The sequence below is a fragment of the Sitodiplosis mosellana genome, unplaced genomic scaffold, assembly GCF_009176505.1.
Source record: "Sitodiplosis mosellana isolate CC-2019 unplaced genomic scaffold, AAFC_SMos_1.0 Smas_scaffold_6166, whole genome shotgun sequence".
NCBI lineage: Eukaryota > Metazoa > Arthropoda > Insecta > Diptera > Cecidomyiidae > Sitodiplosis > Sitodiplosis mosellana.
This window is the reverse complement of record NW_022601407.1, coordinates 1,910,797-1,932,752: the sequence shown is the minus strand read 5'-3', so window position 1 is coordinate 1,932,752 and position 21,956 is coordinate 1,910,797. Positions and strand designations below refer to the sequence as shown.

Sequence of the window (21,956 nt, the reverse complement as noted above, 5' to 3'; positions counted from 1 at the left end):
CACTTGAGTGAATGCAATCAATGCATTTGGAAAACTCTGTGCCTGCACAAGTCTGGCTGTCTAGCACTGTTGTCCTATGCGATTGTGCCACATGATTCTGAATTACCCTTCATAATAAAATTTAGCAGGGGTGCGGCAGCGTTGGCGGCAGTGGCGACAGTAACTGTTTCGCATTGACACAAGCCTGTTTTCCATTCGGTTTTCATAAACAAAGTCACAGCTCTATGCGAGCTAAACACGATTGTTGACACCAACATGCTTCTGTTATAGTTAGGGAAAAAAGCAGCATCACGAATACGGTATTATCGTAGCCACCACGTCCTTTGTATTCAATAACCTATTGCCGCTGTCTGAATAAATTCCTCACATTTATTAATAGATTAACAGCCATCCGACATTTGGGGCTGATGTTCGTGAAACGTTCTTGAAAAGAAAAAGTTTCTTTTAGGGCACGCGTTGTTTTGGCTTCCAACGTTTGTTCATCCTAGAAGTAGAAAAAATGTTGTTCGTCCGTACGGACATTTTCATAAAAAAGGTTTGGTTCGCTCTTTCGTTCGTTCAGCAGTACACATATATAACTGTCCGTAGAAAGGTTATAGAGCATCTCGAGTTAATCACTTAAAACGAGCGAGCAAGCGTTCAAATGTGTTTGGTGGCCAACACTGTGCACGAGCTTAGTCAAGGATATAAAAAAAATTGTATGAACTTTAATGAGATACTTGAAAATTCGGATATTTCAATTCTTTTTGAATATCGATTTGGAAAATCATTTCGGATGGGAAAACATCATGTTAAAAATGTGGGACGAAAGTTCGTTTGTATGTCCATTCGCAATGATACAAACTTTTTTGCTCGATGTGCAGTTTACGTATGAAAAAGAATGAAAATCACTGGCATATAGAAAACTAAAACTAATGTGAGGCCCACATTGTGAGACCATTTTGTGGTGAGAATGATATAATAACGCTGTCGCATTCCAAAATTCGGAATTCGGAATTCGATTGGATTGTATTTACTTTCAATGCGAAGTTTGTTCACTCGATTTCATTCATACTTGTATCGAGATTGTTTGTGCGGATGGCACCGCATTTCTACACTCTCTTATCTCGTCGAACATTTGGATCTTGTTGGTTCATATTTGGCTTTTTTTTGTGTGTGTTGGCACACACCTTTTCGGGGATTCTCTCCTATATTGTTATTTTCCGAAGGAACACTTGACTTTTCCCTTGCAAACATAAAATAATGCACATAGGGGAATGACTGCTCATTCAATCAAAACTCTCCACGGCAAACAGTCCGTGGCATTTGTAATATTCGTAAAATTCACGGGCATCCGCTGGCATTAGCCATTTTCACATATGCAAGAAAAAAACCCTAAATTGTGTTGTGTTGAAAATATTTACAATTGGAAGATTCGATTCATGTCCTTTGAGTTTGTTCGTTACATTTGTCATGCCTGCTCTAGGACTATCCGCACGGAACACAAAAAAGTAAGAGAGAAAAAAGAGACTTTTTGTTGATTTCGGAAAATTTGTTTATTGAAATGTTGTTTTTGTTCATGAGTTCAGAAGTTTATTGTGCTACGAAAAAAAAAAGTCGGCGTGGATTCTTGCTCATCATTATTATCATCTCCGATCCTTATAATATTTGCGTGCTTTTGGATAGTCCTTAGTTAGTTTTTCCAACGTTTATTGTTTTGCCTTTTTTGCTGTTCCCTTTTCATGCACGTACGACATTTAGTATGAACATTTACTGTATGTGTCACATTCGCTCTTCTTGGAACACTTTGTCGTGTCGCACCGAATTTTATTTGGTTTTATTTTTATTATTTTCGTTGTTTATATTTCACTTGTGTTTGGTCGCTCTCGTTCGTGCGCATGACAAGTGCCATGGAATCAGCAGACACACCAGAATGAAGAAAGAAAATTGACGAAAAATATCAAGAAGTGATACGTATATACTTTATGTGATGATGCCCCGTACGTGGATGCCAAAAAAAAAACAAATAAAAAGATGTTATGAACTGAGGGAGAATTGTCGGCTATAATTCTTTGGCCAAACAAGCAATTCAACTATAACAACAAATCGAGTAAACAAAAATTGTACTTTATTTTTATTTTTTCAAACTGACTTGAGCGATGTCTAGCTCGAGATGAAGACAACGACGACGATGTGATGCGAAAACAAAAGACCAAGTTAACATGAAAGCCATGTCAGGGCATCCGTTTTTACAAATACGAGCAGCAAACATATATTATATATACATGTCGCATCTATATAATAAAACAAAATCTAGATATGTTTCGCATAGCTCACACATTCTGCTCAGATAAATTTTTGCGTTGTGAGGCACATTTCGTTTATTATTTTGGAGGGACTCTGTCATATGAGTTTAGCTGCATTACAAATTACGGTGAGTGTGTGTGTGTGTGCCGTTGCCGTTGTTGAATTGGTACTACGTCGTTGTTAATTTATACAATAAAAATTCAATTCTTGCTAATATTTGTTTTTTTTTTCGTTTTTTTTTTACCGCATCAAATGGCCGAAATATACACGGTAACAGAGTAATAGCTGGTTATGTTATGTCGAAATAAAACAAGCCATTTGAGTAGAAAAAATCGGTTACAAAATTATGCTGAAAACTTTTTTGCAATCATTTTGATGTGATGGCTTCTAAATGTGTCACGCGCGTCGGAATTGCTCTATCAAAGTATGGCATGAGTGCAACCGACGGTAAAGTTTTGATCAGAACGAAAAACTATACTTTGATTTGTCCATTTCTATCAAGCAAAAGATCTTTCATTCACTCAAAGAACAAAAAATTATGTTGGTAACCTTTTGCTAGATGTCGTTGCTTCTTGTTCTAATTTTTGCATATTTATTTGAGAGAATAAGATAACATTAAACTTTCATTGTTCCATGCAGCAGCCATGTTACTCATTGTCAATTTTTAGTCAAAAATTTGCTTGTGATATCGATCAAGTGCCTCTTTTCTTCATTTAATTGAGGAAATTCATTGAGAAATTGATGGTGATTTGAAACTAGAACTGACATTTATGTCAAATTATTTGAATAAATTTGATCAGAAGAGCAAAAGGTAATGTGTTTTCAAACTCGAGACTAACGCATATATCGAATGCCGATAATAAGTAGACTATCACCACAATAATATTCAATCAATATACTTTGATAATTGTCAAAGTTTATAGTTAGAGCGCCATACTATCAACATATGGCAATGGACAATCGCACAATTAAAATAAAAAACATGAAGAAAGGCTTTGAAAAACATTCGTTATTTTTCGTCTCACCAATGGCTGTTCCGATGTGTAGGAAACCGCCAATTGCATTCAACTGGGCATTAAATCCATAAATATTTATATCGCATATAAACATCACTGTTTTTACTTCGAAATGCAATGGGGTGCATAATATTTCCACAATAATACAATGTAAGACATACTTTTTCGTCATTCAATATATAGGTTTTGTCAAGTAGCAAATAATCGTATTCCTATTTATATATCGACGACATATGGAGACCTGACGCACGCCATAGTAAAACACATATGCATTTATTGCGTTATATGGAATCGCCTTTAGATGCACACACGGTTCCTTTTACGATGTTGAAATGTTGATTTTATTTGTTTGTTTGTTTTTTTTTTGTCGTTGCACTCTGATAAAGTTCGTATCATGTTTTTTTTGTCACTTACAGTAGAACCTCCATTATCCGTCCTCCCATTATCCGTCACCTCTGTTAACCGTCACACTTTGCTGAAGAGACATTTTTTCCAGTTATTTCGTCAGTTCATTTCACTTGAAAATACGTACGAATAATGTCGCCGACTAAGATTCGTAATCAAAATGAATTGTGTACCGCTTCGGTCATCGAATTTCGTGATGCGAATTGTTTCTTCTTTTTTTTTCTTTGGTTTATGTATACAAAAACTAAATGCGAGAATTGAAATCGACTAATACAAACTAATAGTATAATGGAAATTTTGATTGGCTTGGCTTATTTTATAAAAACCTCAATTATCCGTCTTTTTCGATTATCCGTCAATGTGCTGGTCCGGTGCCTGACGGATAATCGAGGTTCTACTATATTAATGAAATAAATGAAAGAGGGAAATACAATTTTGAAAAAAAAAATCATTGTTTGTGTGCGTGCACACAACGCTCGTGTAAAATAAAAAAAGTTGCCATGGCTAAGACCTTTGACAAATATTATTATGCCAAATTGCATATCATACACAAGACACAGCCTAATGCAACAATTAACACTAGCACAAGATTCAGAACATATGTGTGCGCATTTTATGACAGTTAATATAACTGTATCGGGGATCATGCGATTGAAGTTTTTTTTCTCGTAGAAATCAAATGGTTAAAGATTGCCGCAACTCGTCACTGGGAATTCTTCACTGTAAAACTCAATACATTCACAATTTATATTCTTAAAATTAATTTTTCTTAATTAATTACCATATTTTTACGCCACTTTGCCGTCCGAAATATTTTAGCAACCACAATCAATCGTCGAGAAATAATTGGAAAATCAATAATGTTAATCAACGCAAATGTCCATGCAGTGACCAAATAAAATTAAGACTTAAATATGTAATTACAGTTGTGCCGAGTAGACCAATGCCATCGCCCGATCTCGCCGCAATTTGGCCGCTTTCGGCAGAATGCCATCTTAGATTTCGCGAATAGTTTTTTGCTCCCAATTGTGCCGCCCTCATCAAAGTAAAGCGCGAAGCAACTGCTTCACTCGCTTCGTAATTGCACGCCATCGTATGGCTTCAAAGTCATTCCCCAAAAATCCACCGCTTCAAGTTTTAGAGTGACCCAAGAATCACCGAAATTCGAGTGTAGTTTTTTCATTGAAGATTGAGATTTAGTTTTTTGGTGGATATGTATTTGGTAATATTCTTTATCCTGCCAAGATCTATAATATCGCCGAAGATAGTATGGTAAAATCCCTAGCCGTTCGAAATTTAGAATTGTTCGTACTTCGGAAGCTCTCCAGGAGCCTCTGCGTATCAGTAACAGTGCCACAGGTATCAATTGTAAAGTTAAATCGACATAATTTCGGTCCAACTAACAAACCCGGGCGAAATTTGGGAAATTTCTTCCGAACCACCCATACGTTTAGTGTTGAGTATTTTTTCATACATACAAACATATTGTGTGAGGCTGTAAAGCAGTAGCAGAAAAACTGTATTAAGCATTTTGTTAAACTAGTCTTATGTATAAATTGCAATTTACATTTTTGATTTGAATCAAACGCGTGTACGCACCATGAAAAAAAAATGTTTAAGAATGAAATCATAAGCAGTGTGTCGTCGTTTAGCTATATTCAACTTTTTTTTTCGGAACATTCTGATTACGGCGATAAAATGAATGGCACTACAGACACCACTTTAGATTTGCATGCATGTACCCACTAACAGCCATGTATTCTTTCCATTCAGTGAATCTCGGTTAGAATGTGGTTATTTTTTTATATACAGAAGACATTGTGCCAATTGTTTCGTATCTAAAGCATTCGTTTCGGGGAATATGGAAAAAGCGAAGTGGAGAAAACAACAATATGTCTCATGCTTCCAATTTGAGCGTTTCAGATAAGAAAATTCAGCAAGTGTTGGGCTGAAAAATGGAAATCCGATTCATTTAAAATGAATAGAAACGAATGATTAATGATGAAAATCAGTGGTATTGTGATGTCTAGACAATATCACAGTCTTTTCCCTTTCTCCCGTTCACCCTCACTCTCGCTATCGCTTCAAATAAGAACAAAATCGCGCGGGTCTTGCAAAAATGCAGTTGAAGATTCGCAAATTGGTTGAACCTCCCTTTGAATTATATAATTGGATTTGAAACATAATGGAAAGACGGAAATCTATTTCATAGGTTTGCACGTAGTTAATTATATTATGAAAATTCACATTCTATTAAAATTGTGCTTTGATTGTACATGTTCATGAGCACATGCGTTCGACATCATACCGATGATAATATTTCCGATTGAGAACAAAACAGCTCAATCGTCGGATTTGTTATCACATTTTTTTTTGTATTCGTTTTCGTTTCGCTTGATATTGCTCACTTTAAAACGCAGTTTCAATTTGTTCTATTGAGCCGTCACTGTTCAAGTCGCTATAGCCGAATATATTTTCACACTGATTACGTATGTGTATTTGGAAAGTAAAAACAGTTAAACTGAAGCGTTCGGACGTTTAAAAATAAATTTTCGTAGACAAATATCAGTACATTCGTACTTGAACCCAATTCGTTGTCGAGAGAAAAGCGAAAAAAAGTCGTTTTCGTTTTGCGATTTTTCTTCGTCTACTGCAGTACTGCAGTATACATAGAACTTTTCGCTAATTAGCTATTTGTTGATTTGTTGTTCCAACTTCTGACAATTGCTTGGTGTATAAGATACGATGCACGCCCAATTAAAGTAAGTTGATAAATAATAATTATTCAGGTGACGTGAATTAAATGGATCATATTGTTTTTTAGATTGTGTGCGTTTATTCTTGTCACGACGTTAGTTGGCTTAAGCAATGGTATTGAGGTTAAATGTGTTGAAAACCTGAATAAACGCATTTCGATTTTCAAGGCTGAAGAAAACCACACAAATCCCTATCAAGATGTTGTTTTCGATATTCCTGCCAGTCAATGTTACATCGAACAACCGATTGCGTTGGATGAAAATGAAACTCTCCAAGTGACTTCGTCCAACACTGAGCAGATAACATCCATCACATTTGCCACACCATCAAACTTGCCCGAGTTTCCATTGGTGATATTCACGATTTTTCCGAATTTAAATAACGTCCATCTGATATGCACTGGCATTGAAGTGATTGAAGAAGATGATTTCGCAAATGCCACCATGCTCACGCGACTACGCTTAGAACTGAACAATATCAAAAGAATATCGAAGACAGCATTTGCCAAAGCATCGAAACTTAATTCTCTTGAACTGCCAGCCAATGGCGTTCAACAGATTGACGATTATGCATTTGCCAATTTACAAAACCTCACTCGATTGGATTTGCAACAGAATAATTTGACAGTGCTACGTGAACACATATTTTCGGGTGCAATCAATTTAATTGAAATATTTCTGAATGACAATCAGATTCAGATTATCGAAGATGGAGCATTCTACTTTGAAAAACTGTCCAGAATCTATTTGCAAGACAACCAATTGAAATCATTATCACCAGATCTATTAACGGGAACGCCACTTTTGTATGGAATCGACTTAAGCCGTAATCAATTGGCATCAGTTCAAGGGGTTTTCGATAAATGCCCCAATTTAACGATAATCGGTTTGAATCACAACCAAATTGAATCTCTTAATTTAATCGAATTGGCAAACATGCCGTCGCTCATGGTGCTTTCACTGGAGAGCAACAAACTCACATTCAATGCGAACAACAGCGAAACGGAACGAAGAAGCTTAGTGCCGTCTAAAACACATTTGGAATATTTAAATTTGGACTCGAATAATCTCACGTCGCCGGCAATTTTGATGGAATTGAGTGTTTTTCATCGATTGAAGTTCCTCGATCTGGACGACAACAAATTTACAAAGATTGATGATTTTAGGGAAATTCGCACACTCTTCCCGCATTTCATTCAAATCAACATGAACAATAATCCATTCAACTGTGCGTGGTTAGAAGATGCTTTTCCATTCATCGAACTCGAAGGTATCATTTTTAAGACCGTTGAAATCGAAAGCGATGAAGTGAACAACAGCGAGGAAAACAAACGATTTTCGGCTGGTAATCAGAAAAAAGTGAACGGTACATTGTGCAACATTGAAGAAATACCCGTTTCAAGCATAACCAATGATGAGTCATCCGGTGAAACTGTTATTTAATACTAAATGAATAAAATCGTTGATTTCATGATTTTTTTTTTAATGCAAAAATGAAGTGTTTTATGTATTGACCATGGTTATTTAAAGAATTCAGTATCATTACTTGAGCCTTCGAAAAAAAACTCCCGCAACTAGGCAAAACCATCGGCCTACATGCAGAAATGATTTGGGACTTTTTCGATGGAGTGCACAATGCACATCCCATCATAAATAATAATAAGTATGTCAAGGGCAGAACAAAATTATCGTTCACGAATTATAGCCACAAATTTGTTCAAAAATAAATCTGTAACTGGCCATAGTCAACATCGGTTTAAATAGATTTTTACAACTTTGATCCTTGTATTATCATTTGCAAAGAAAGATTTAGTGGAGCCTCTATGTAAGTACAAAGCACCTCTGCGCTGAATTAAACAATTCAAATCACTCAATAAATAATTTAGTTTGAAGAGTTTTAAAAATCATAGGGAAAAATAAGCTAGCGCATCGTTTCCGGTCGTCTAGCTGACGCTGTACAGTGTACACCCAGCATTTCATTTTTGGATTTTTATTTTTATTTTTTAACGCATCCCATTTTTCGCAGAATTCACCGTGTAACAATTTGTTTTTGAAATTGATCGTCAATATTTGAATGAATGCAATGAAGTGCGCTGTCAAAGAACAGACATCTTGGCTCATCACACTGATGAACAGAAAAAAGCTATACTAGCTTTGCTCTAAGGCATCACCACAGGATTGCCTTTCAAAAAGGTTGTTTTGGCTTGAATATGCTTTACTTTATTTTTGGCTGTTGTTTCTAATAAGCTGAAAGATGAAAAGGAAAAGGAAAAGGAAAAAAAAACTCTGGAAAATTTCATTTTGTTTCAATATACGTTGTGTACGAGTTGTATGCTTTATTTTTTTTTCTATTCAATCAACGATGAAGCGCAGATGAAAATTGATGCGAAATAAATGGAAAAGTATCCAAAGTATGTGTAGAACTCGTTGAAGGAAGCAAAAATAGAAATTTCACGTGGCTGTATGAAAGCAAACATTTCAACAAGATGTGACGGTATTCAGAAAAAATGGGATAAACATGTAGAATTACCAAGAACTAGGTGCGCCTGCAGTCAACAATTTTCGTTAAAATGTCGAAAGGCAAACGCGCTGTCATATACATACGGTAATTTTCCAATCAGAAAAACATATATTCCTTCCTCTGTGATGTTTGCATAACGCACCTATTGTATACAAATCTATGCAAACGGTTCTCTCACACATTTTATTTACAGTTTTTCCTCATTTTCAAAGCTGTCGACTGAAATATGTAGTTTGGCTTTTCTTTCAACACACGAAATCTGCCAATCAAAGCAAAGGTTGCTTGAAGAAAAAAAACTATTTGTATTTCTTTGCTCATTAGTATGCCTCTACTTTTACACTACAATTGAATTTAATGCAAATTTAAGAATTCTCTGAAGAAGTAGATATGTCATCAATACTTCTTTCTTATTATCTTCTTGGATTTGGATCTAAGTGATTTTGGATGAATCGGACATTGCAGGACATTTAAACCGATTTTTCAGGAAAGCACAAGTCATTGTTGGCCCGAAGCATCAAAATCGGTTGGCAAATGGCTGTTTGAAGATTTTGACCATTTATCAATTTTCAGTAAAACAGTGACAATATACAGGTATCTTTATTTATTTGATAAAACTCGGTTTTTGATTTAAAACAGCTGCTGTTTTTTTTTATTCTCAAAACAAGAACACTTGGAATGGGCGTTTATGTCAATAATGAGCCAATTTAAAAATAGAAAAATAAGTCCAGTAAAAGCAAAAAAATAAATACAAATTAGTTCTTTTTTTGAAATTCGATTTGACCCATGTGAAACTCACAATAATTTTTTTTTTTTGAATTTGTTCTTCGTACAAATTCTAATGAATTCATATCACCGATTTTGTGGTATATTGATTCAGTGATTTGGTCTGTGGTAATAGGTTGCATAGTGCATACAGCAAAGTGCGACAGTTAATGAGACATCACCATGTACATGTGTGCATTTGTGCGTGTGATTGCGCATCATTAAATTGGATAAATGCCAAAGCGAAACCCACAATAGATACGAATATCGTGCCATTGTGGTTAATTTAATTTGCAATTATGCAACTTTTCACGAGGCATCGGAATTTTAATTAGTTTTAATGGTTGAAATTACATTCTTAATAATTTATCCAATAAATCGGTGCACACATTAAAATGTTGTGATTAGGCTTTGGAATATTGAATACTTTTAACAGCTTCAATTGACAAAGTTATTTATCGATAGGACAATGGACTATGGTTTCTAAATGTTTTTTTTCCATTGTGAAATGTGTCTCCCAATCGAATTTATCCGAGTTCTCTGATTTGAAAACAATTGAATTGAAAAAATAAAGAAATAATTGTACAATTTTCAAATGAAATCAATAACCATCGATTCGGATAAATAATTAGGATCCGTTGAAAATTGCACTGATTCATATTTCGATTTCGTTAAATTGTAATAAAAAGTAGAAGATATTGTGAAACGTCAAATTACAACGAATGTTTGAATTTTCCCTACAATTGTTCCCATTGACGTTTCACAATATGACATAAATCTAATCCCACTTTCTTTTGTGTCGTGACTAAATGTATTTGCCTAACTCGATTATATTCTAAAGGTCACCAGAAAATGTGGAATACATTGATCGCTACACAAAATTCACGCACAGAAAGAAGTGGGCCACTTTTGGCATTGATACTTTGTTATACAAGGAAATATTTATTGATTTTTTCATCATCTTACAACGAAGCCTGTCAAATGGCGAAAAGATCAAATGTTTACAAGCCACCATTTGTAAAAAGACTCAATTGGCAAGTGATAGTATTAAAAACATATTCATTAGTGTCAATTATTTGAGTGCGTATTCTGTATTCAATCCATTTCATTTTTCGTGCTCTTCATACTGTAACCCTCCAGGATACTCGTATGCTAATGTAAAATGAAAAAGATTCAATCAATAATTTACATATTTTAATCGGAAAACTCATTAATATAAAGTACCTCTTAACGCACAATTATTTACCATCCCAAACGCTTCCTACTTAATGGATATGTTGGTCGTCGGCGCCTTTTATCTTGTTGCAATATGCCCTGCAATCGCATGGATTGCATCCAATCATGCATAATTCACAGTATTTTTCCACTTTTCATCTCTATCCATTTATCGTCCCTCACATATATTGAATGATGAAAAAAATACCCGTTCTTTTTTATTTCATTTCTGCGCATGGATATGAGTGTGATGACGACAATCATTTGATGTGCAATCTAGCAAAAGAGTATTTAATTTTCCTGTTTTTTCACCTCTGAGGAGGCTGATATATCATTCCATGGTCTGATATGAATTTTAGAGATTTTACATTTCCTTTCCTTTTCCATTAAAGTATTTTTTGTCTGTGTGCTCATATCACCATGTTGTATCCCTCCTATCATTTAATTTGTCCTCATATTTCCGACATTTTCGCCGCATAATAATTTGCACAGTTTAAAATTACAAAAAAATGTTGTGATGCAATTTTACAGAGGAATCTCCATTCCTATTCGTTCAATAGGAGAATTCATGTGAATAAACTTTGGATTTTTCAATTTTTTTGAATGTAACTTACTTAAATAAATAAACAGAGACAAAAATTGCCTTAATAGTAAATTTTCATTTCCAACCACAATATTGAAAAGAACATTATTCGCATGCTGTGGGTTTATCACATTGGGGATTGAAATTGGCGTCATCACAAGCGTTTGGAATCTCATAATGCATTGAAATCAAACCATACATGAGAACGGTGAAATGATGAGCGCGGATAAACGATATCATGAGTGAGACATTCCACAAGGTCTGAATCGATGTACGAGAATAGGTTACACGCCATAAACCGCATTATTTGACTGTATACAGTATTTGACCCAAGTTGATTTATTTCAGTGAAAGGCACTCTTACAGTTGTTTTGGCATTCATAAAGGAGCAGAGAATGCATATCCATTAAAAACATGAGTTCAATTTATATGCAAATATATCTTAATATCAGCTTTTTCGTAACTGCGGTGCATTGGACGCTTGCGCATAACTTCAATTCATTTATGTCCGTACCCGCTTCGGTGTTCTATGTTTCAGTCTATTTTTGCATGGAATGATTTGGTGGGCACTTCATTGAAATATAAAAATGTTTTGTTATATTATAATATATGAGATTATACGTTATTTGTTTTCAGATATATTTCTAAAGTTGCCAATTAAAACTTTTGTGATATGTGCTACATCACTGATTTAACATCAGAGAAAAAGTGGTTGCAATGATACACAATCGTTATGTCATACTATATGATAGGTTCTGTGCTGTAGCGTTATCAAAATTTTAGAAAGTAAAATTGGCTAGTTTTCCAGCTGAGATTATACTAACAACTTTTTATGAATTCCATACAATTTTTGGTTAGATATTCTTTGGCTCCACCAAATTTATTTGAATTATTGGCTACGTTATTAAAATACCAGTCAATTTCGTTCTTTACAAAAAATCAAAACTTTATTTTTTCTGCGTTTTTTTCTGGATCTATCACCGCCGATAGCGTTTCGATGTTTCCAGAATAGCTGTAGTTCTCGACGTGCTCTACAATACAACATTCGATGCAGAGAATGGGGTGTATGTCAACAAGCACGCACTAGCGCCGTATTTGTCACTAGTTTATCATTATGTGGCAAGCAGCAGAACTATTTAATATTTATCTACGAAAAAAACCGGAGTAATCGCCAAAAATAACCCAGACGATTCCAAACCAAACCGATTGAAAATTGCAATCGATCTCTCCGATTTCGCTCATAGGTATTTGGTGTATAAACTTAGTATCACCGACGACCAAAAACTGGTGGCTGGTATTTAACAGCAAAATGGTTTGGTAGATGCATTCAGGCCCTTAAATACGAGTTTAAAGTATGAAAATGGATGAATTGTCAAATTATATTGAAGTTTGCTTCGGAATTGGGGACGCTCTAGGCTTAAGCTATTTTCTAAAGGGAATTTAATGAAAAACAATTTAAAATTTGTTTGCTCATGATTTTGATACATCAATCGATTCACACCACTTTTTCTATTTTATTTTACATTTATCTATTGATGTACAATTGCAATTTTTTATATTCTCTAAGTGCAAGCACAGTATACACTGTACACTACGATGTTCGCAGTTTTTTCAAGATAGCTTGTTTTATTCCTAGTGCTCAGTAGAGTACATATTTTGATATAATTTTTTTTTCCTCGCGTCCATAATCTAATAAAAAGATGATAATCATTTCAAAGATTTCATACAGAACGGGCAAGATGGCTACTTCGAAAACAATTCAATTCTTTCAATACATTCACACATCGCCGTCAACTGGAAGCATGCGTGCGATGCTTGTCTACAATACACGTCAATGCTACGACAAAAAACACATGTGCTGCGTGTGTGTTTGTTCTCGAATACGTTGCCGAATTCTATTGAAGTGAAATGCAAAGATAGGACGTGATGAATGTATGAATGAATCAGCTGTTTGTGTTCGGCATAGAATCATATATTCATTTAAAAACGCGCCGATTTCAAATCGGCAAAGAAATTTAATTTCAGGCTTTGTTATGCGCTAAATCCATCACGCTGAATGAATTCATGCTCTTGATTTAAGCGATAAATGTGATGCGCTCGCTTTGCGGTGAACGAAGTCTGTTGCTCTTCAGTTGTTCACGCATGAACGTTCATGCTTTGCAGGGAACGCATCGCTAAGCGGTAGCGAAGAGCAACAGACCTCATTCACCGCAAAGCGAACGCATCACATTTATCGCATAAATCTATCGCATGAATTTATTCAGCGTGATGAATTTAGCGCATAACAAAGCCTGTTTAATTTACAGGAATAAAACAAGCTATGTTGATTTGGTTTTCAAAAAACTGCGGACAGCGTACTGTACACGTTAAATCATTCAACTAACCATAACTGTCTGGTAGGAGTACCATAAAGTCACGTTCAAAATGTACATACGTCCCACATTACGATAGAATCAAATAGTCCACTTTATTTCCGGATCGATTCATCGATAAGATGCATTTCTGCACATTGAATGGAATGATGAGTGGAAACGAGCACGATTGTCATTAGCATTATTATTTATGTGATCAAAGATATAATTCCAGGCAAAATAATGTTATCTTCACGAAACATTAAGTTTTCTTTGTTGTTCTAGTGCTATTATAACAAATACATTGTTTCATGCGACAAACAAAAATTGACAAAAGTCAACACTTGCTTTAACACTGTTATAAGATCCACATGAAGTGATATGCATATGTGTGCGATGTGCGTATACCATCGATTCAGCACGAATCACTGCTTGTTTAAGCTAAAGCCGATCTTCCGAGACATTTATCGTTGAAATAATGCGATTGATTATGGCAATTCAGAATACATGTACGAAATTTAACGGTTGGTGAAAAGCTTGCAATGCTAAGATTATGAGCTTATGAGCTCATAGGGTCATTTGGGATTAATCTATAAGTACGTTTCAATGAAAAATGTCAGAGATACCATGAAAATCATAGATGGCATCGATAAATTCAACTCCAATTGAAGCATATATCAACGATTATTGTAGTTCAAACATTTTTGAAGTCCATTCGTATGATTCGATCAAATTTAAAATGGTCTACACATCACGAAGATGCTACACAGACACTTGAACCATAATTTATGTTGTGTGTGTGTGTTTTTTTATTTCACAACAGAATGTAAACACAGAACAGGAAAACGTTGATTTGTCACTATTTATTTTCGCTGTATTGTTGCATCCCCCATGTCACAATTCCAATTTACATTCAACGGTTTTTTTTTGCAGTTCGTATGTTTCAAATCAAATAAAAAAGCATAAATTTTTCGTCGCAGTTTAAAGCGATTTGAGGTTTCCCATTGATTGTAAAATGGAAATGAATGGTGGACAAAATGTATACAGGATGTTTTTTGTGTGCTGCTAAATTGATTTATTTGAATTGCTCACTTTTGCGTCACGTTCGATATCAAGCCAGCAAATCCGCCGTCGGACTGGACAAGGAAATCGTTTGTGTGCTCGTATTTAGCGTTATCCTCAATTCAAATTTATTGGTTCGCTCGTCGTTTGCGGGAAATGTGCATCGTTGTGAAAAGGCTCGTCCATCCATCAATTTGATTTTTGAATTTTACAATTTACATATTGAATTTCGTATACGGAAATGCATGCATAAATGCCTGTTGTACAAACCGTGTACGGTGCCGGATCTGAAACCTAGCCGCCCTGTGCAAGTGATTTTTCCATGTTGAAATTCGAAATTTTCCGTTGATTTGTCGCTCTTGCTTTGGGCAAATGCACGGCTTGCACGTGTCCAGATCCGGAGCTACATGTATACTAAAAGAATCACATCTGCAAATGCAGGTTAATGGCACAACTGTTAGAATTATTATAAAAATATGGTCACAGTCACGTAAGATGAATCCACGGAAAAAAAATGAGAAGTGGCAAAAAATCGTTGTAACATTATTCGATTCATCTAAAATTTGGCCATTTTGTCTCAAAATTGCACTAAATTCTGGGACTTTGCATTATTTTTTCTCAATTAAACTGCCAAATTTTCGATTTTTCGTCGTTATGGAGTTCTTTTTGGATTCAATATCAAGGGCAAACATTTCTATCAAAAGTGCACTAAATCGCTAGGATTATTCCATATTATTAGGAAACTTGGTTCAAAACCATCACTGAGGGTGCCCGGAATAATGCATTACTAGATTCACTAATTTTTCTTCAAAAATATCGAGTAACCACGAAACTCATTTCCAAAATTGTGTGATGTTACTGACGGTGACCGTGACCATATCCATAGCTAAGTCAGAGTTTATCGAAGATGTATGAACTGGAAATGCTTTAGATAATAACAAACTATGGTTTTATATTTTTTTCATATGGAACGGTAGCAGTAGTAGACAAAGAAGTATTGAAGTGATTTAAGTCATGTGGACGTAATATGTATATGTATACTGTGTGCACATAGGACTGTTTTTGTTTGTTCTGTACCACCCTTAAATCATCCAAAAAAATCTATGCGAAACAAAACTTTGCGGGCACAATCAGTAGAAACCAGACAACCAGCATAGCAAGCATGCCCAAACTCAAATTCGAAACTTAAATAATAATTAACATTTGGAAGGTGGTAAATGGTTTTGTGGCTTTGCCAACGAAAAATATTTTCGGTAAATATCGGAAACGAAGCGGTCCCATAGAATTTGAATCCATGTAATTAGTCAAAAGTTCTAATCAAATTTCGATCTGCATCTGGAACGAAAGAGCAAGAGGTGGAAGACTTGGGTGAACTAAATCATTCAATGTGACCAACCAACAAAATTATCGAACAAATGGATAGTGCATAACAAACAAAAGTGGTGAATAAATACTGTTTTTGTAGTCTATATGTATATATGTATATTTAAATATATTTCTGTAAGATGCATCAGCTTTGTTGGTGTAGAATGTGAAAACTTGTCTCGTGGTCAAATTAGGCAAGAGATGTCTTTTTGAATGCAGAATATGGGGTGACCAGTTTTGGCATATTTTCAAGTCCTATCAAAGTGTAATTTAAACAATGTGGTTTACACGGATTGCCAGCGTCATCGGCCATCAGAATTGCGTTATCACGTGTTTAGATTGAAAATACTTTGAAATTAGTACACTTGAATAAATTCTGAGCAGATTTTTCTTTAGGCGTCCGTAAAATTTCACAAATGCAACAATCAAGTGGAGAGATTTTACATAAAAATGTTCAATCTTCAATAGAAAACGTATTGATTTGTAAGTGCATAAAATAAATATAGCAAATCGATGTACTACAATTCCAACTTTGCTTGATTAAGGTTGTAACACAACATTAAGCCGACACGTACATTCAGAAATGCCTTCTGTAATGTAACGAACAACTTTTGTGTTCATTTTTTTGTGAATCTATTATATTCGAGGACTTGAGGTTTTGAATTTACATGCAAAATCAAAAAATTGAATAAATTGGCAGTTCCCGGATATAAGATCAAATAAAAGATCTGATTTAAATCACACAACAATAGTATGTCAACTAAATTTATTTATTTCATCGTAATAAATCATTGGTTTGTGATTTGGTTTCGAACAAAGTGATTAAATGATATACCATTTATGTAAATAGTTATCAAATCTGGAATATTTCATGACTCCTACTGCATTTTCGATTATTATACCCAATTTGGATTGGCTTCAAGCAACGGGAGAAAATGGAAGCAGTTTTTATTACTGTTTTTTTTTTCTTTTCAAAATCAATCATTCAGCTTGATACAGAGTTGCATTGCTGTGGAGAGGCTACAACCTTTGAAATCAGGTCACCGATTTAACAAACAGCCTCCAATCTTTCCGCTCTGTTGAACATGAAACAAATTCCAGGATTGTGGTGGATAATATGAGAGCACTTATATTCTCAAAACTTTTACACAGCGTGAGGGATTTATTATTCCAGTTTCACGTATTTTGTAATTATTCGAATTTAAAATTGCTTTCAAAACTTCTCGTAGGCTGTCAGCTATAGAGTCGAAACGAAGAGTAAAATATACTAATAAATGTATCCAACTCATCTCATGATAACCAACTAAGTTTCATTTGACTGAAATAGTCGATGTGACATGTTAGGTCCGTAGGGCAATTCTCAATGCTTGGATTAAATATTTAGATTTTCCAAACGCATTTGGTGATGCATTGTAGTAGAATCGGTCTACTAGGAAAATAACCCGTTTATGGCTGGCCATATTACCAGGGCCGTTAGCTAGAACTATTCACACTGTTTTCTGTTGGCTCGTGTAGTTTTTTCGTCATCATGTTGTTTTCTGAGCGTTTATTTTTACAATTTTTAGATTTTTTTTACTTGCGAGCGTGTGGACCTTTGATAGATACCTCAAATATTGAAATTAGATTGCACGCATAAACACGGTCAATTAGATTTAGCGACATTTTTCTCTTTTGGCAACACTGGCTAATTCCGTACTCGAATGGTCACAGATGCGAAAATGTGAAGCGTTGCGTTTCCACTACACTTGTCCAAAATGGGTTAAACAGCTAAGGGAAACGGTGTGAGTGGAGGGTTCTGTTGTCAGGAAATATTTTTTCTCGCAAATGTAAAGATAGGTCGTTCTTTTTCGACTTCGATTTAAATACCACTCAGTCCGAGTTCATCGATCACAGTTTTCTTGCTTCCATCTTAAATTGTATTTCAATTGTCACAAGTTCCGAATTGGATTTCTCTCTCCTTGTGATTAATGATACGTTCACAAAAAATGTGGCCCTCAGATCCTCAGCGGTTTTAACAAACGTTTGATGTGTGTGTGTGTGTGTGTGTGTTAAAGAGAAATGTTATCAAGAGATTTGTTTATAAATCGTCTATTGCTGTCACAAGTTCACATCTATTTTCTTTTGCCAATTTCCTTCTTTTCAATGTGAACAAGGGTAGCTTGAAGACGTGGTCATATTTCTTTTTTTCTTTTTTCTGAAATACGCGTCTAGCGCCCATTATCAAAACTATGTAGCTCGTATTGGCCTATTTCGCAAATAGAGTTAGCACAGTGCATCAATTGGGTGAAAACATAGGGGAAAGAATCTTACATATCAAATGACACATATTTGATGTTACCTCGGTACAAATTGGATCTAGCTTCTAGCACAATTTGAATAATTCATTCGCTCTACTTAGGTAGTCTACTTGTCGAATTTCATCACAGAAAATCGTTAAATTACTGGGTACACCATTTATTGACCATCAAACATAGGTTTATTTTGGATTTAGATTACTTAACACTGTGATATTGCTCAAAGTGATTTACAACATTTTTCGATTTCGATTGAATTCTTTATCTCAAAGGAACAGTTTGGGTTTGAAGAAAAAATCCCGACATCCTATTTATAAGCAACTACATTCTTAACTTTCATTGAGATTTGAATTTTTCGTCAAGTTTCATAAACTAAAACTAAACACCAAACATTTTTCGAAAGATGAAAATATGTGTGAAAAAATGATTAAAACTTATAAAACCATTAGACGATAAATTGCGCGGGCCAGGGAGCATTTAATTCGATCGTTTATCAAGATAGCGATTTATAACAATCTCTTCATAAATATGACTTCCAAGTGTAAATATTTACGGTGAACTGCTGCGACGACATCACATTCATATAGTATGTGAGCGAAGTGCAATTGTATTATGTATGCTTCCATTGTATCCATGGATATGGATATGTATGCGGGAGGTCATAAAAAATTTAGACGCTGACAAAACTATAAATATATTTCTGTATATTGAAAAATTTCATAGAACGGAGCAATTTTAAATCAGATCATCGCCAATCAAAGTTCGGTATCTTTCAATGCGCATACATTTCTACTTAATATTAATCAAATCAAATTATGTGGTGCTATAACAATGAAATCAAGTATTCAGCAAAAATAGTGAAAGAAAGCAAACGAATGAATAGACTACATACAACACAGACCCCAGATGTAAAGCCCAGAACAGAGAGTGGAAACAGAAAAGAGGAAAACATAATTTATTTCTCTCGGTCTCCAAAGACCAAATCATAAATACAAAAGCTTATTTCGCAAATAAAATAAATCTTTATTATGCATACATATATTAGACGAAACATGCATGTTTACAATCCTCTTTGCTGTCGCGACTGCTCTTATTCGTTCGTGTTGATGCTGATGTTGATGCTGATTCAGTGTTTTGCCAGAAATGAAAATGAAAAATGAAAACGATACACATTCATTCATCGACAAATACAACGAACAAGCTCACAAAAACCATGCAGCACATGAAAGCAGTAAAATGGTGAAGAAAGCACACGGAAATGCAAATAGTTGTAAAACGCGATTGCATCAGAATTTGCAGTGTGTAAAAGTCGTTGTGTTGTTCATACGTGCTCTTGTTGTCGTATATTTGGTGTTCTTTGTTCTGTTCGGTTCTGGTGTAGCGATTATTATTATTACTACTATTATTTTGTCGGTTGCTTCGTTGGTACCACTTGTGTTGAAGAGATAAGCGCAGAAATGGCCAGCAGCTCAAAATATTCATAGACAAATCTAATGCTACGGATGATACACCAAACGTACGGAAGGCCAAATGCTCAGTGCTTTCGGAGTGTTTTGGCGCAAAATATCCGCCATATTCTAAGCTCGCACCCTAGGGGAAATCATCATTTTTTTTATCGAAAAAATTAATTCCGGTGTGTTTCAGAAGATATCCACTCCTATCCACAGAATATCAACGAAATATCCACTCATATTCACAGATATTCAGTGTTTCTTATTTTGACAGTTCGACCGTTCTCACCAGCCGCGCTCTTAATTTTTTTTTATCTAAGTTTATTCACGTATATTCACGTATATTCACAATATTTTCGAAATTTCAATGAGAAAATATCTATAGAATATTCAGAAAAATTCACAAAAAATCAGAGATTGCATATTTTCCGCCGAGTAGGCCTGAGCTGAGCTGAATTTGCTAACTCAGGCGCCTGAAGCGGTATTTTAGTGCACTTACAGTGCAAAATTGTTGTGGATCGGTGGAATCCACGCTGTTTATCAATTATATTTGGGTGGATTCCAGCGATCCACAACAATTTTGCACCGTAAGTGCGCTAAAATACCGCTTCAGCCGCCTGGGTTAGCAAATTCAGCTCAGCTCAGGCCTACTCAGCAGCAAATATGGAATCTCCGCAAAAATTTACAGTTCTAAAATTCGAATGAAGCCCCTAGCTCGCATCTTTACATAAGAGTAAACCTATGCAGCATAAAATTTTAACCTGCTTTTTGACGTACCTCTTGTTCAATTATATCGCTTTTCAATCTAAAGATATACCCATAGTGGAGTACTTCACTTCTTCTTTCGTCACTTTTTATATTTATCCATTGCTATTGCTAATTTATTATTATACACGAAAATTTCGACTCCACGAATCACGATAGTTTCTGAAAATGCATAAATTCCACAAAATGTGAGCTTAGTTACTCAGCATATACTACATTTTTCGGATGAATCTAGAGATTTTTTTGAACATGAACTGAACACATTATCCTTTCAGTTTACAAGTATACATTAGACCGAACCAATGTCATTAGTTCGTCGCACAAACCTTTATACTTGTATTGCGTTATATATGTATAATTTGACATATTATAAGGCAGCTTCAGAAGAAAATTCAAACCTACAAAAATTATTCACTGAACCTAAAAATTAAAATAAGCATAATGTGTTTTTTCCTCACGCACAAACCAAATACTGCAATGCTGTGAGGAAATAAAATATAACAAGTCTTTTTGCTTTACATTTACACTGAGATTTTTGTATTTGATGCTCGTCCTTTCCGGTGTTCACAACAACAAATCGGTTGCTGTATCTAAATCAAAGGCACCGTTGCCAAGTAAGTGAAACACCGGACATACGAATGTTGGGTGGTTAATTTTTGGGTTCAATTATCCTCTCTTCCTCATCTTTTGAAGGATATTATTTCAATCTGAGGCTGTCTATACATGGCCATTTCACTGCCATTCCATCCAACTTGTCAAAATGCCAAAAATTATGAATATGGTTACTAACCCATCGGAAAGATATATTTAAGCATTCTAGATTAATCAATGCAAAAATTATGAATAATATTTCAGTGAAGGTGGCAAATTGGATCCTGTCTATATAGATATTTATAAATATACTCGCAAATGTATAAATTTCGAGCTAAGTATCATCTACTTTTGAAAATATCCGTTATCTTTATATTTTTGGTTCGACGTATACTCATTGCAACTATTCCCGGTGATTAAAACTTTCTTATCAAAATTCTTAAGTGTTACGATTTTTGATCAAGTTAGGATATTTTCATCAACTTTTCCTGTGAACAACCGACAATGCAAGTAAAATTTGCATATTAAAAAAA

The 21,956-nt window shown here is 34.9% G+C and overlaps 1 protein-coding gene across 1 annotated transcript; it reads left to right on the top strand.

Annotated features, from left to right (window-relative positions):
- Positions 1 to 6,149: 6,149 nt before the first annotated feature.
- Positions 6,150 to 8,241, top strand: LOC129574977 (toll-like receptor 3). Its single transcript, XM_055457711.1, has 2 exons — positions 6,150 to 6,469; positions 6,532 to 8,241. The coding sequence occupies exons 1-2, from the start codon at positions 6,453 to 6,455 to the stop codon at positions 7,904 to 7,906; spliced, it is 1,392 nt and encodes a 463-aa protein (XP_055313686.1). The 5' UTR covers positions 6,150 to 6,452; the 3' UTR covers positions 7,907 to 8,241.
- The last annotated feature ends 13,715 nt before the right edge of the window (positions 8,242 to 21,956 follow it).